This window comes from Pelodiscus sinensis, chromosome 10 (genome assembly GCF_049634645.1).
Source record: "Pelodiscus sinensis isolate JC-2024 chromosome 10, ASM4963464v1, whole genome shotgun sequence".
Classification (NCBI taxonomy): domain Eukaryota; kingdom Metazoa; phylum Chordata; order Testudines; family Trionychidae; genus Pelodiscus; species Pelodiscus sinensis.
Genome location: NC_134720.1, coordinates 55,553,219 through 55,566,631, shown reverse-complemented (window position 1 = coordinate 55,566,631; position 13,413 = coordinate 55,553,219). Strand labels below are relative to the sequence as shown.

Sequence of the window (13,413 nt, the reverse complement as noted above, 5' to 3'; positions counted from 1 at the left end):
TGAGCACCCTCCCAGAACCAGCAATCCCCCTTGTGTCCCTGCTCCCTTCCTAGAGCCAGCACCCCGCAACCACTCCTGCACCCCAGGTTTCTAGCCCAGCTTGATATCCCCTCCAAGAGCCAGCATCCTCCACTCCCTCCTGCACCCTAAGTCCTAGCCCTGAGTCCTGCTCCCCAAGTCAACACCCTGCACCCATGCCTTGACCCTTCTCTCAGACGCAGCAACCCACATCTCTCCTACAGCCTGAATCCCCTCCTGCACCTCAGCTCCCTGCACCAATCCTTGTTTCCTCTCAGAGCCAGGACCCCATGACTCAGCCCAGAAAAAGTGATTGAGGGTAGGGGAGAGTGAGCAACGGAGGGAGGGATGACATGGAGTGAGCAGGACGGGGCCTCGGGGAAGTGGCAGGGTAGATATTAGGTTGCACTGAAATTCCAAAAGTGATTTTGTGAATAAAATGATTGGAGACCACTGGTCTAAGGTATAACAAAGCTCTACGCAGCTCCCCATGGAGTGAGAGATGGTAGATTGCCCTTTACATTTCTCCCCATAATGTAATAGAAAGTGTTTTTCTAATGGCTGTAGTCTTTTTAGGTAGAAATAAACAGTGCTGTATATATGAACTCTGTGTGTATATCTGTACAGGGGGTCTGGGAAAAAAATAAAGGAAATTTACTGAGACAGGTAAAAATTTGTCCATTTTGGGCACTAAGATGTACCTGAGGTTTCACTGTGAACTTGTCTTTGAACTAATGTAAAGCACTAGGCTTAATCACCCTGCTATCCAGCATAGATATTTATCAGGATGACCATTTTAATGGAAGCTCTAGGGATGCCTAGCCAATAAGTTTATGGGATGAACCCATTAATTTTGTTAGGAAAAGATTAGGGTCCCAAAAGGCAGGTAAGTTCTCTAACAGCAGTGGAAAGTATTTGCTACCACTTGAAGGAAACCTCAGCCAGTGGGGTCAGAGAAGTTTAAGAACAAACTTGTAGCAAGCAGATACTGCTGCCAAGAGAACTTTCAGGGTGGCTGTGACAGGATCCCTGGGGTGTTACCTGGGATTGTTGGACTCTGTCTCCTCTTAACACTAGAGTCTGGGCTCCTCTCAGTGCTTTGAAAATGACCAGCAGCTAAACCCTCCAGCTGCTGTCACTTAGCACAACCACATGTGGAGCTCCACACCCTAGGGATATAAGTGACAAATGCTTATTGGATAGTCAAAGTAGGAACTTGTATATAATGGAGATTGCCTGTCTCCTAGAACTGGAAGGGACCTTGAAAGGTCATCGAGTCCAGTCCCCTGCCTTCACAACAGGACCAAGTACCATCCCTGACAAATTTTTGCCCCAAGTCCCTAAATGGCCCCCCATGAGGATTGAACTCACAACCCTGGGTTTAGCAGGCCAATGCACAAACCACTGAGTTATTCTTGAGCACCCTCCCAGAGCCAACTGACTAGTCACTTCCCCCTATCCTTGCTGCTTCTATCAGAGAGAGGCAACGGGGGGGGGGGGGGGGGGGGGGGGAGGAGGAGGTAGTGCTGGAGAAGCCAGCTTAAAAGTTAGTAACCCACCCCAGCACCATCTCCACGGGGGGGGGGGGGGGAGGCAGGGAAGGCAGGGGGCAGCAGGGCAACAGCGTGAGTAGGGACAGTCCCGCTCATGCCAGTCCCACTGCTGCTTCTCTCCCTTTGGAATGTACAAGAGCCACCTGCCGCTCTTGTACATTTCAAAGAAAGAGGCACAGAGGGGAACGCTTTGCTCCCCGCTGGCGCGGGTTCCCGCTGCCTCTACCCCTCTTAAATGCACAGGAGCTGCCATGTCTCTTGTACACTTCAAAGACAGAAAGCTCTTGTACATTTCAAAGGGAGAAACGCAGCGGGATAGCAAGCACTCCCCCATCGACTAATCGAGCTATAGATTACTCCAATAGCTGATTAAACGAAATTTAACATCCCTACCATACCCATCTAGATTGCATGACTGCTCCCAGAGCAACTCAGGAATCACAGAGAAAAGCACCAATCAAATTCTGCTAGCTTCCATCCTTGTACCTCAGAAATACACTGTATATTAACTAGTTCACCTCTTCATCAATGTAAAGTAGGTAAACACCAACCTTTGTAAACCTGAACAGATTTACCAAACACTTCAGGCAAACTCATCCTTTAAAATGTAGAAGTCCCATCCTACTAACTAGAAAGGAACAAGTTCTGTCAAATCAAGAATAAAAGTATAATTTGGAAATTCCCCCCAAAAAAGAATGTTTAAGGGCAACTAGCCAAAGTCTCAAAAATAATGTTGCTGTTACTTTTAACTACATCAGAAGCAGGAAGTCTACCAAACAATCAGTGGGGTCATTGACAATCAAATTGTTAAAGGAGCACTTAAGAAAGTTAAGGCCCTTGTATAGAAGCTAAATGAAATCTTTACATCAGTCTTCACTGCAAAAGATGGAAGGAAAGATGCCACATGTGGGCCATTATTTCTGGTGACAAATCTGAGTAACCATGCCAGATTGAGATAAAATTAAACACTAGATCACTAACAACAGAGAGCGACAAGGAGTCCTGTGGCACCTTATAAAGTAACAGATTTATTAGAACATATGCTTTCGTGGGCAAAGACCCACTTCGTCAGAGGCATGTAATGGAAATTCCAGAGGCAGGTATAAATATACAAGCATAAGAAAAGAGTTCCAATGAATAGTAAGGCTGGAGATAACGAGGTCAATTCAGTCAGGGAGGATGAGGCCCACTTCTAGCAGCTGATCTGGAGGTGTGAACACCAAGAGAGGAGAAACTGCTTTTGTATTTGGCTAGCCACTCACAGTCTGTTTAATCCTGAGATGGTGTCAAATTTCCAGATTAACTGTAGCTCAGCAGTTTCTCTTTGGAGTCTGTTCTTTACGTTTTTTTGTTGCGGGATGGCTACCTTTAAATCTGCTGCTGTGAGTCCAAGGAGACTGAAGTGTTCTCCTATAGGTTTTTGGATATTACCATTCCTGATAGCGGAATGGTGTGATATTGGCGAGCTTTACCCATCCAAATTTTACTAAACTCCTTCTTAGGCAACACATTCCCTCCATTCCTTCTCTATGCTAGACTGTGTTAGCCTGGAGTGGAGGGGAGGAGAGTATGTGTGGAGCACCCACGGGGACACATCTCCAGTTAGTGCACGAGGTGAATAACCTTCCCTTCTTCTTTGAGGGTACCCGTGGGTGCCCCACTTAGGTGATTACACAGCAGTATTCCTGTTTGGCAGTGGGCGCTCTGTGATGCAGTATTGGATGTTGGACAGTATGGTACATCTAAATTTAGTGTCTGAGTCCTGAAAGGACTGAATAGTGTAACGTTGTGCAAAAGTATTAACCAAAGCCCATGTTACTGCTCTGCAAATGATGTCCATGGGAAGACCCTTGAGAAAAGCAGTTGTGGTAAATACTGCTCTTATGGAGTTCACCCGCATAACTGCTGGTGGCTGTCTGTCTTTCTAGGAGTAAGCCAGGTATATACATGTAGAAATCCATTTGGATATTTGTTGTTTGGAAACAGGTTGACCTATAGACCTGTCTGTGGAAGACACAAATAGCCTAAGTGTGTTCTAAGGAAAAGCCTAATGTGTGTGCGGCGCTGCCTGTTTGCTGTCCTCGTGTGGTTTCGGGAAGAACGCAGGCTGATATATCAGTTCATTACAATGGAATGAGATAGGTATCTTGGGGAGGAATTTTGGGTGGGTTCTGAGGACAACCTTCCTGTACTGTGAAATACAGCATACTATGGGTCCGCCATGAGTGCTGCTATGTCTCCCACTCTCCTGGCTGATGTTATCACAACGAGGCTACCTTCATCGACAGGTGTAGTAGCGAACAGGTTGCATGTGGCTCAAAAGACCATCTCATGATTGAACTCAACACAAGGTTCAAGTCCCATGAAGGCACTGGATCTCTACACAGTGGATACAGGTTTCGTATCCCTTTGTGAAATCTCTTAACGCACTAGTAGGAAAAAACAGAATACCCTTGTATGGGTGGGTGAATCACTGACATAGCTGCTAAGTGTACTATGATGGAACTAACTGATAGTCTTGTATCATGCAGGTGAAGGATCTATTTTAGTACATCTGTTATCCCCGCCTTGTGGATCCCGTGCTCAAGCCAAATTCCAGGCTGCAAATCTGGCCCACTTCTCCAATTAAGTTAATCTTGTAATGGGTTTCCTGGAATTAATAAGGATGTCTCTGACCTTCGAGGCAGGGTTAACTCTTTGTGTGAGAGCCAACAAGCATCTACGCTCGCAAGTTTAGTGTAAGTAGCCTGGGTTGTGGTATACACCCCGTGTCCTGAGTCAAGAGAGCTCGCACCGGGGGAAATGTGTACAGCTGATGTGCTAGTTGGAGTATGGCAGGGTACCAAATTTGTCTTGGCCAACTGGGGGATAGGAGTATGACTCTTGCTGCCTCTTGTTTGACCTTCATTACCGTTTGATGTATGAGAGATATAGGTGAAAATGCATGCACCAATGGGAAGTCCCAGCATATTGCAAATGCATCTCCAAGAGATCGTAGTCCAATGCCTGCCCTGGAACAATACCAGGGGCACTTGGAATTGATGTGCATTGCAAACAAGTCTACAACTGGGTATCCCCACCACCTGAAAAGGTTGTTTATGATGGATTTATTGATCTCCCATTTGTGGTTCCGTGGCAGTTGTCTGTGAGGGAATCCGCTAGTACATTGTACTTGCCTGTCAAATGCATTGCAACAGGTGTGATGTTGTGTACAATACACCATCACCATAGTTTCACTGCTTCTGCACATGGGCTGTGAGACCTCGCGCCCCCCTCCCTTGCCTGACAATGCTTGCGACATTGTCCAACAACAGCCTCACGGTTTTCTTTCCTACGTGCGGAAGGGATTGGGAGCATGCTCTCCTCACTGCTCTGAGTTCAAACAAACTGATGTGAAGCCAGGACTGTGTCCGTTGTCCCTGTAATATCATGCTCCCCAACCCAGCAGGGACATGTCTGTCGTGATAGTAAAGGATGGCGTTGGCATCTGAAATGGAAGTCCTGTGCAGCCATTGTTTATGTCTGTCCACGAACTTAGGGTGGCTTTGACCCGGCTGGGCACATGGACAGTCTTGTAGAGTGGATTATGCCTGGAGAAGTACATGGAGTGTAGCCATGCCTGGAATGGCCCCATATGTAGACAGGCGTTTGGGACCACAAACATGGACGCTGCCATGTGTCCTAGTATTTGCAGGCATGTATTTGCCATGGCGTGTGCACAACTTTGTACGGATACAATCCAGTCGCTCATTCTCAACCATTTGTGGGTCGGCAGTGAGGCTATGCCCCAAGTGCAGTCCAACTTTGCCCCTATAAACTTCAGCATCTGGGTAGGAGTGAGGATGCACTTTCCCAAATTCAGTAGGAGCCTGAGCATGTCGAATAACGCTCTCGTTGATTCCAGTGATTGTTCCGTGTCACCATAGGTGGGTGCCATGATCAAACAATCATCGAGATATGGAAATATGGTCATTTGTTATCGCAGGTTTACAGCTACCACGGACAGAACTTTGGAAAAGCCTCTGGATGCCATGGACAGCCCAAAGGGGAGCACCCTGTACTGATAGTGAAGTCTTTGATGGTGAACCTAAGGAATCATCTGTGAGCCAGGTGAATAGATACATGAAAATGTGTGTCCTTGATGTCAAGGGCAGCTAGCCATGCTCCTTTCTCCAAGGCAGGTATGATCTTTGCCAGCATGATCATCTTGACCCATTGATACTTGACGAACCAGTTGAGTCCACATAGGTCAAGATGGGCCTCCACCTCCCAATTTCTTAACAGTTAAAGTATTTGGAATAAAATACCCTTCCTATGTAGCAGCTGGGTACCTCCTCTATAGCACCTAGTTCTAGGAGGTGCTTCTTCCAAAAGGACCAACTCATGAGAGGGGTCCCTGAAAAGGGACAGGGAAGGGGGGTGGGTTGGTGGAACTGCTATGAATGGTAGGCAGTATCCAGTTCATATTATTTCTAGGACCCATTGGTCCGAGGTGATTGTTTTCCATGCTGGGTAGAAAGCAGCAAGTCTGTTTCCAAATAGTTGTTTGCTTGGTTGTACCTGCCCTAGAGAATCTGGGCTTTGTACCTTTGACCAAATCCTCAAATTTGCTGATGTGAGGTGGACACCTGGGTCGATGATTGCTCATTTGACTGTCTTTGTCAAGTTTGTCTTGTACACCTTTTGTTCTCATGGGGTTTTTGTATTGTGTATACCCTGATGTTCTGAACCTTCAGTTATATTGTTTACTCTTGGCTCCAGGCAGCTGTATTCCTAGTGTGCAGAGCGTTGACCTGGAGTCCTTCGATGTGTGGAGAGCTGAGTTTGCTGCCTCTGCGAAGAGCTTCTCACTCTCAAATGGGAGATCCTTGATGTTCAATTGAACCTCCCTGGGGAACCCCGACAGCTGCAGCAATGACATCCATCTGAGCCCTACCGCAGATGCAATCGACTTGTGTGCTGTGTCCGCTGCATCTAATGGTGCCTGTAGAGCTGTTCGAGAAATCAATGAGCCTTTTTGATATTTGATTCAAACTGCTCCCTCACATCCTCTGGTATATATTAAATAAAGGATTTAAATAATTCAACCATGTTGTACAAGTATTTTATTGGAGACCCACATAATTAACAATTCTCGGTTGGAGGGAGGCTGAGGAATAGGCTTTCTTCCTCATAGTGTCCAGCCTTTTTGTCTCTAACATGACTCGGTGTTCTAGGGTACGGTTGTTGTTGTTTATCCCTCTTGTTGGCTGCTTCAACTTCTAGTGAGTTCGGGGAAGGGTGAGAGAAGAGGAATTTGACCTCAGAATAGGAGACTTAGCATTTCTTATCTAGCTGTATTGACACTGGAGGCACCGATGCCGGAGTAATGCAAGTCTGTTGTGTTAAAGTAAACTGCGGATGCTCGTGAGTTCACGTTTGTTCTGCATTATGTTGGCAAGTTTTATGGCAAGCATGTCTGCCACCCTCCTAAACAAGTCTCAGACCCTTCTCAAGTCATCCCCTCTCATTGGTGATGTAGGGAGAGTATGCTACTCTGTCGCAGAGTAGAAGGTATTGGGCGGAATAGAGGAAGCCTGAGTTGACACCTCCATAGATGACTCACTGTCATAGTCAGTTTGATCCCAGTCAGCTCGCTTTTGGATGTTCACATCAGCTGACTGTGTCCCTGGGACCTGCATATTGTGTTGAAACTACTGGGTTTGAGAAGTTGCCCAAGGGTCCCAATAGGCCCACTGAGGTGGAATTGGTGGAGGAATCCACTGTGCTATCTGCCATCTGCATTTGCTGCTACTGCATTTCCACTTGTGGGGAGACTCTGTGCTGGCCCTTTGACTGTTCCTCCTTGTCCTCACTGAATCTGGCGGATGTTTGTGACGCTGGTGTTGAGGAAAACAGTGAACATTGGGAGCATGGTATGCCATTGGTAGTGAACAGTGGGAAGCATGGTACCGATGCCACTGAGAGTTCCACTTCTGTTATGAGGCTCAGTACTGGAGTATGGGGGAAGGGGTAGAAGTGCTGTGTACTTCCTTACAGCAGGCTGCGTCTGTACCATCAGCGCTTTAAAAAGCACCAGTACCAACGGTATCAAGAATTTGCTCAAAAACGGCATTCCACTGCTCTGCAGCTTGCTGCTCCACAGTACTGTGCTTTCCACTGGTGCTGCTTTCCTATGGGGAGAGAGTGAAACATGGCTAGCGACTGCTCCTTGCTCCATTTTAGAGTCATGGCTTTTCTTTAAGCCGGGTCCCTAGTCCTGCTTTTGAGAGTTCTACCTATTCATGGTCTTATCAGACTCCTTTACATTTCTGTCATTTAGAGGCTGAGGCTCAGGAGGGGACCGGGAGCATTTCATGCTCCACTCCTCTCTCTGGCACATCCCTGCAAGGGAGTGCTCCTCCTGCCCTCTTCCCCAAGAGGGTCATATCTGGGGGGTAGCAGGGTGAACGAGGTTGTGACTCAGCCATGTTGCTGCCCAAAAACAATAATCTTCCTTGTAGGTCTCTTGCCCTTTTAGAGCATGGGGTGAGCTTATGAGGTGTACCGGTAGTTCGGAATAGGAAGCCTAGTCCAAACTACCTAGTTCGAGCCCCGTGTAGCCGCGCTGCACGGGGTTCGAACCAGCGGGGTTTTAAAAATGGCGGCTCCCCGCTTATGCAAATGAAGCCCGGGAAATTCAAATCCTGGGCTTCATTTGCAAGTGCGGTATGCCTACATTACCCCGCTAGTTAGAACTAGCGGGGTAGAGTAGACATACCCTTTGTCTTTGTTCCTGTTGTATGTTGTATCTCTCTTTTGCTGCTATCGTGGTGTGTACATGCTGAGAGTGCAAAGAGTGGAGCGAGAGTTTTTACTGATATGCAGAATCTCATCCATGTTAGCAGCAACAGCTTTTGTTTATAAAAGGGAGATCCTCCACTTTTGCTTGAAGCTCGCTGGTCATACTTGGTGCTTGCAACCAGGAGGCTCTCCTCATCATCACTCTGTGAGCTACATGTATTGCTGATAGTAGTGCTGTGTGGGCGATGGTGTGCCCCTTGGGAATTACTGCGCTGAGGATGGTTCTCAGGGTCGGGCAGGTGCCTTATCAGCTCGGCAAGCTTGGAGTAATTATGAAAGTGGTGATTGGCTAGCAATGCAGAGACATTCGCAATTCTGAACTGCAGGGTGGCGTAGGAATTTTTTTCCCCAAATAGGTCTAGTTTTTTTATGTTTTTGTCATTGGTTGCTAACCTAACTTGAGGAGCTTTCGAGCATTGATTCACTGCATCCACTACAAAAGAGTATGGCTAGGGGCGGGAGAACAGAACGGCCAACTCCTTGGGGAAATATTTCCTGTCAGACTTTCTGCAAGTTGGTGGGTGGAGGCAGCTGTCTGCCAAATGACATCTTATATCTGCATTATTGCTTCGTCAATTGATAACACAATCCTTCCCTGAGAAGGGGGATGGATGTAGTTTAGGAGACACTGCTCTTTCTCCTTTATCTCCTAGAACTGAACTTCCTGAGTAGTGGCCACTCTTTTAAAAAGTTCCTGAAATTGTTTCAGTTCATCAGTAGAAGGGGTATCCCTCAGGTATTACTGCCTCGTCGGGAGATAAGATTGAACTGTCCCCTGAGGGAAGCTGCCGGGCTTGTGTACTAATGGGCTCGTCAAGAATTTAACCCTCCTCGTCATCTTCCAAAGTATTCAGAAGGGTGTAGGATGGAGAGGCTGCTGGAACCCTCTCTGGTGATGCAGATGGGCCCGTAGAATGGCATCTGCAGGGTCTCCAATACTCACATGGGGCCCACTGGGGTGGGTAACAGATCTGATAATAGGGAGGTCTGATAGCCAGTCAGGATACTACTGTGGGTGATATGGTCCATCTCAGTAATGGTGAAAATGACCAGATGTAATAGGAGAGGAGTGTTGTGAGGACAAAGTGCTCCTCTGATCATAATCAGCGACTCCAGCGTTTTCATGTAACAAAGGAAGCTTACTGTAGCCTGCAGTTGGATAGGAAAAGACTGCGCATTCTGAACATCAGCAGGCTAGGAACTATTTAGAAAAGCTAAACGTACACAAATCCATGGGTCCGGACTTAATGCATCCGAGGGTATGGAAGGAGTTGGCAAATGTCATTGAGGAGCCTTTGGCCATTATCTTTCAAAAGTCGTGGCGGATGGGAGAAATTCCGGATGATTGGAAAAAGGCAAATGTAGTGCTCATCTTCAAAAAAGGGAAGGACGACGATCCACGGAACAATAGACCGGTCAGTCTTACCTCGGTTCCTGGAAAAATTATGAAAGGGATCCCTAAGGAATCCATTTTGAGGCACCTGAAACAAAGGAAAGTGATTAGGAATAGTCAGCACGGATTCACAAAGGGAAAGTCATGCCTGACCAATCTGATTAGCTTCTATGATGAAGTAACTGGTTCTGCGGACATGGTAAAGTCAGTGGATGTGATATATCTTGACTTTAGCAAGGCTTTTGATATGGTCTCCCACAATATTCTTGCCAGCAAGTTAAGGCAATGTGGATTGGATAAATGGACAGTAAGATGGACAGAAAGATGGCTAGAAGGCCGGGCCCAGCACGTAGTGATCAATGGCTTGATGTCAGGATGGCGGTCGGTTTCTAGCAGAGTGCCCCAAGGTTCGGTTCTAGGACCGGCTTTGTTCAATATCTTTATTAATGACCTAGATGAGGGGATGGATTGCACCCTTAGTAAGTTTGCAGATGACACTAAGCTAGGGGGAGAGGTAGATACGCTTGAGGGCAGAGATACAGTCCAGAGTGACTTAGACAAATTGGAGGATTGGGCCACAAGAAATCTGATGAGGTTCAACAAGGACAAGTGCAGAGTCTTGCACTTGGGATGGAAGAATCCCAAGCACTGTTACAGGCTGGGGACCAACTAGCTATGTAGTAGTTCTGCAGAAAAGGACCTGGGGGTTACAGTGGATAAGAAGCTGGATATGAACCAACAGTGTGATCTTTTAGTCATGACGGCTAATGGCATATTAGGTTGCATTAAGAGGAGCACTGCCAGCAGATCCAGAGATGTCATTATTCCCCTTTATTCGGCTCTGGTGAGGCCACATCTGGAGTATTGTGTCCAGTTCTGGGGCCCCCACTACAAAAAGGATGTGGATACATTGGAGAGGGTCCAGAAGAAGGCAACCAAAATGATTAGGGGGCTGGAGCACATGACCTATGAGGAAAGGCTGAGGGAGTTGGGTCTATTTAGTCTGCAGAAGCGAAGAGTGAGGGGGGATTTGATAGCAGCCTTCAACTTCCTGAAGGGAGGTTCCAAAAAGGATGGAGAAAGGCTGTTCTCAGTAGTGACAGATGGCAGAACAAGGAGCAATGGTCTCAAGTTGTGGTGGGAGAGGTCCAGGTTGGATATTAGGAAAAACTATTTCACTAGGAGGTTAGTGAAGCACTGGAATGGGTTACCTACGGAAGTAGTGGAGTCTCCACCCCTAGAGGTGTTTAAGTCTCGGCTTGACAAAGCCCTGGCCGGATTGATTTAGTTGGGATTGGGTCCTGCCTAGAGCAGGGGGCTGGACTTGATGACCTTCTGAGGTCTCTTCCAGCTATATGATTCTATGAAATAGGACCGGTGCTGAGACTGGGATCTGGATCCCCTAGATGACCATGTGGACTCCGCTTCCTAGTCAGTCGAGTACTCCAAGGCTGACCAGGGTGAAGCTGAGGCGGACACAGCCAGTGACCTTGCTGCTGGGGTGTGCTGGGCCATCGACTCCAGCTTGCCCCGGTGCCAAAGAGGGGGAGAAGGAGGCATGGCCAACCCCGGGCCTGATGAGCCCTGAGTGGGAGCAGTGCCCATGGAATCTGGTGCTGCACTCAGTGCTGCTCGGGGGCCCTGCCCTTGTGCCGGCTATGATGCCAAGTCACAGGCCAGGGTTGAAGCTGCCACCAGTGCCGGTACTGTGGGCACTGTCATGCCCGGTGCCAGGGCTGCATGTGAGGCAGAGTAGCGTTTCCTCGACTCCTGTGCCGGGGCGCTGTGCACCCTGACCACCGTTCGGTGCTGACCATGGTCCTGATCTTTGTCGGGGCCCGGTGCTGAAGTAGAAGGGGACAGCTCAATCAAGTCCCTGGATGCCTTGAAAGCCTCCAGGGTAGAAGACTCCAGGAAGTCCCACATTGGGCTGGGGTCCTCCTGCAAAGAAAGTCGTTTGTCTAACCAAGATGGTCTGGGCTCAGCACTAAATGGTCCGGCATGCCCCACTTGAGTGTGCAGACGCCATGGGGGTGACCTACCCCACTAGACCTCCTCTTCTTCTGAGGCACCGGAGATTGCGACCAGTGCCAAGGTCTGCATGGTGCCAGAGAGGAGTGTGAATGTCGCAATGCCTCCCGCACCGAGGCCAGAGTTGTCGGTGCCGGATCAGATGCCAGTACCGGCCATAAAGCCGCCTCCATCACAATAATCTTGAAGCCCGACTCTCTCTCCCACTTTGTGTGTAGTTTAAATGCCTTACAGATTTTGCAGGCCTCGGACAAGTGGGCCTCGCCCACTTAAGACAGGCGAAGTGTGGATCGCAGCAGGGAACAGGCCTCTATCACTTCTTACAACGCTTGAAGCCTAGAGGCCTAGGCATGCCCCACCGCACATGCTGGTCGTGTGGAGCAAGAACCCTGGTGGGTCCTTAGCACCAGGTAACATCACTTAACAACTACATAAAAACTGATAAGGTAACTAGAACTAGAAGGGAGAACTGTAACACTAAGTAACTGATAAAGGGCGCTTGCTAAGCAAGAGCAAAAGCACGTTCCAACAACCATCGGGGTGGTAAGAAGGAACTGAGCGGGTGGAGGGCCAGCACGGGTATATATTGGCCGGTATACTGGCACCACTCCAGGGAGCTCCCCTGTTGGCCCAAAAGGTATTGCTAAGGTGTGCTACATGTGCACACCTAATGTGGAATGGACATGAGCAATCACTCGACGCAGAAAAACAGGTTTTCCAAAATACCATAAGTCTGTTAAAGCTATCATTCATTCTTTCAAACGCCTATTATAAATAGTTCACATTTTTTTAAAAATCCCTACCTTTACTGGTGAAATGTGAGAATGGGAAACAAATCCATGTATAGTCTCAATCTGTGATAGGTTCTTCTCTGATACATGAACCAGCTCTGGACCAGTCACCTCACTGGTAAGGTGCGAAGAGCTATGCTCTTGTGGAGGTATACTGTCATCCTGATAGCGATATTTCTGTAGAATATACAAAAATAGCATTTTAAAGACTGACCCCATATTCATGTTTACACATAGTAAAGAATTTTTAGAAAAATTAATGGGGTATATAGAGTAGTCATGCTATAGTGCCAATTCCACTGTCCAGAGATCAAAGATTTAAAGGAATGCCATCAACTTAAGAATTATATCTAAATGTTTTATCTACTACTGTTACAAGCACTTTCTAAAATTCCTAGAACCAAAGACCAATTTATTTTGTGTGTAAGATAGCAATTTGCATGTAAGTTAATTTCACAGTCACCACTGCATGAAGTCAGTTTTACCCTTTTCATTTGTGAAATCTTCCATACAACAAAAAAGGATTGAAAAAGTATTTTTAAATTAGGAAAATGATCATAACACAAAAACAAACAGTGAGATTCAAAAACTGGAACGGTAGTAAGCTACTTTTTTTTCCCCTAACTTGGAAGATTTGAAATTCATGGTGTCCATTTAATGTTAAACATTTTCAGATTAAAATATACTGGAAGGATAACCATTCTAGCTATCATCTTCTCAATCTAAATTTTTTTCCCATGCAAACTACAAATTTTAGCCTTTCAAGCAGATAAATATCTTCTGC

General features: G+C 47.1%; 1 protein-coding gene across 10 annotated transcripts in view; it reads right to left on the bottom strand.

Moving 5' to 3' along the window:
- DLG1 (discs large MAGUK scaffold protein 1) overlaps positions 1 to 13,413 on the bottom strand; it is a 360,129-nt gene that overhangs the window by 245,396 nt on the left and 101,320 nt on the right. For all 10 annotated transcript variants that reach the window (XM_075938333.1, XM_075938326.1, XM_075938327.1 and 7 more), the window contains exon 4: positions 12,642 to 12,806. In XM_075938333.1, the coding sequence (XP_075794448.1) occupies positions 12,642 to 12,806 (165 nt within the window). The remainder of the gene's footprint in view (positions 1 to 12,641; positions 12,807 to 13,413) is intronic.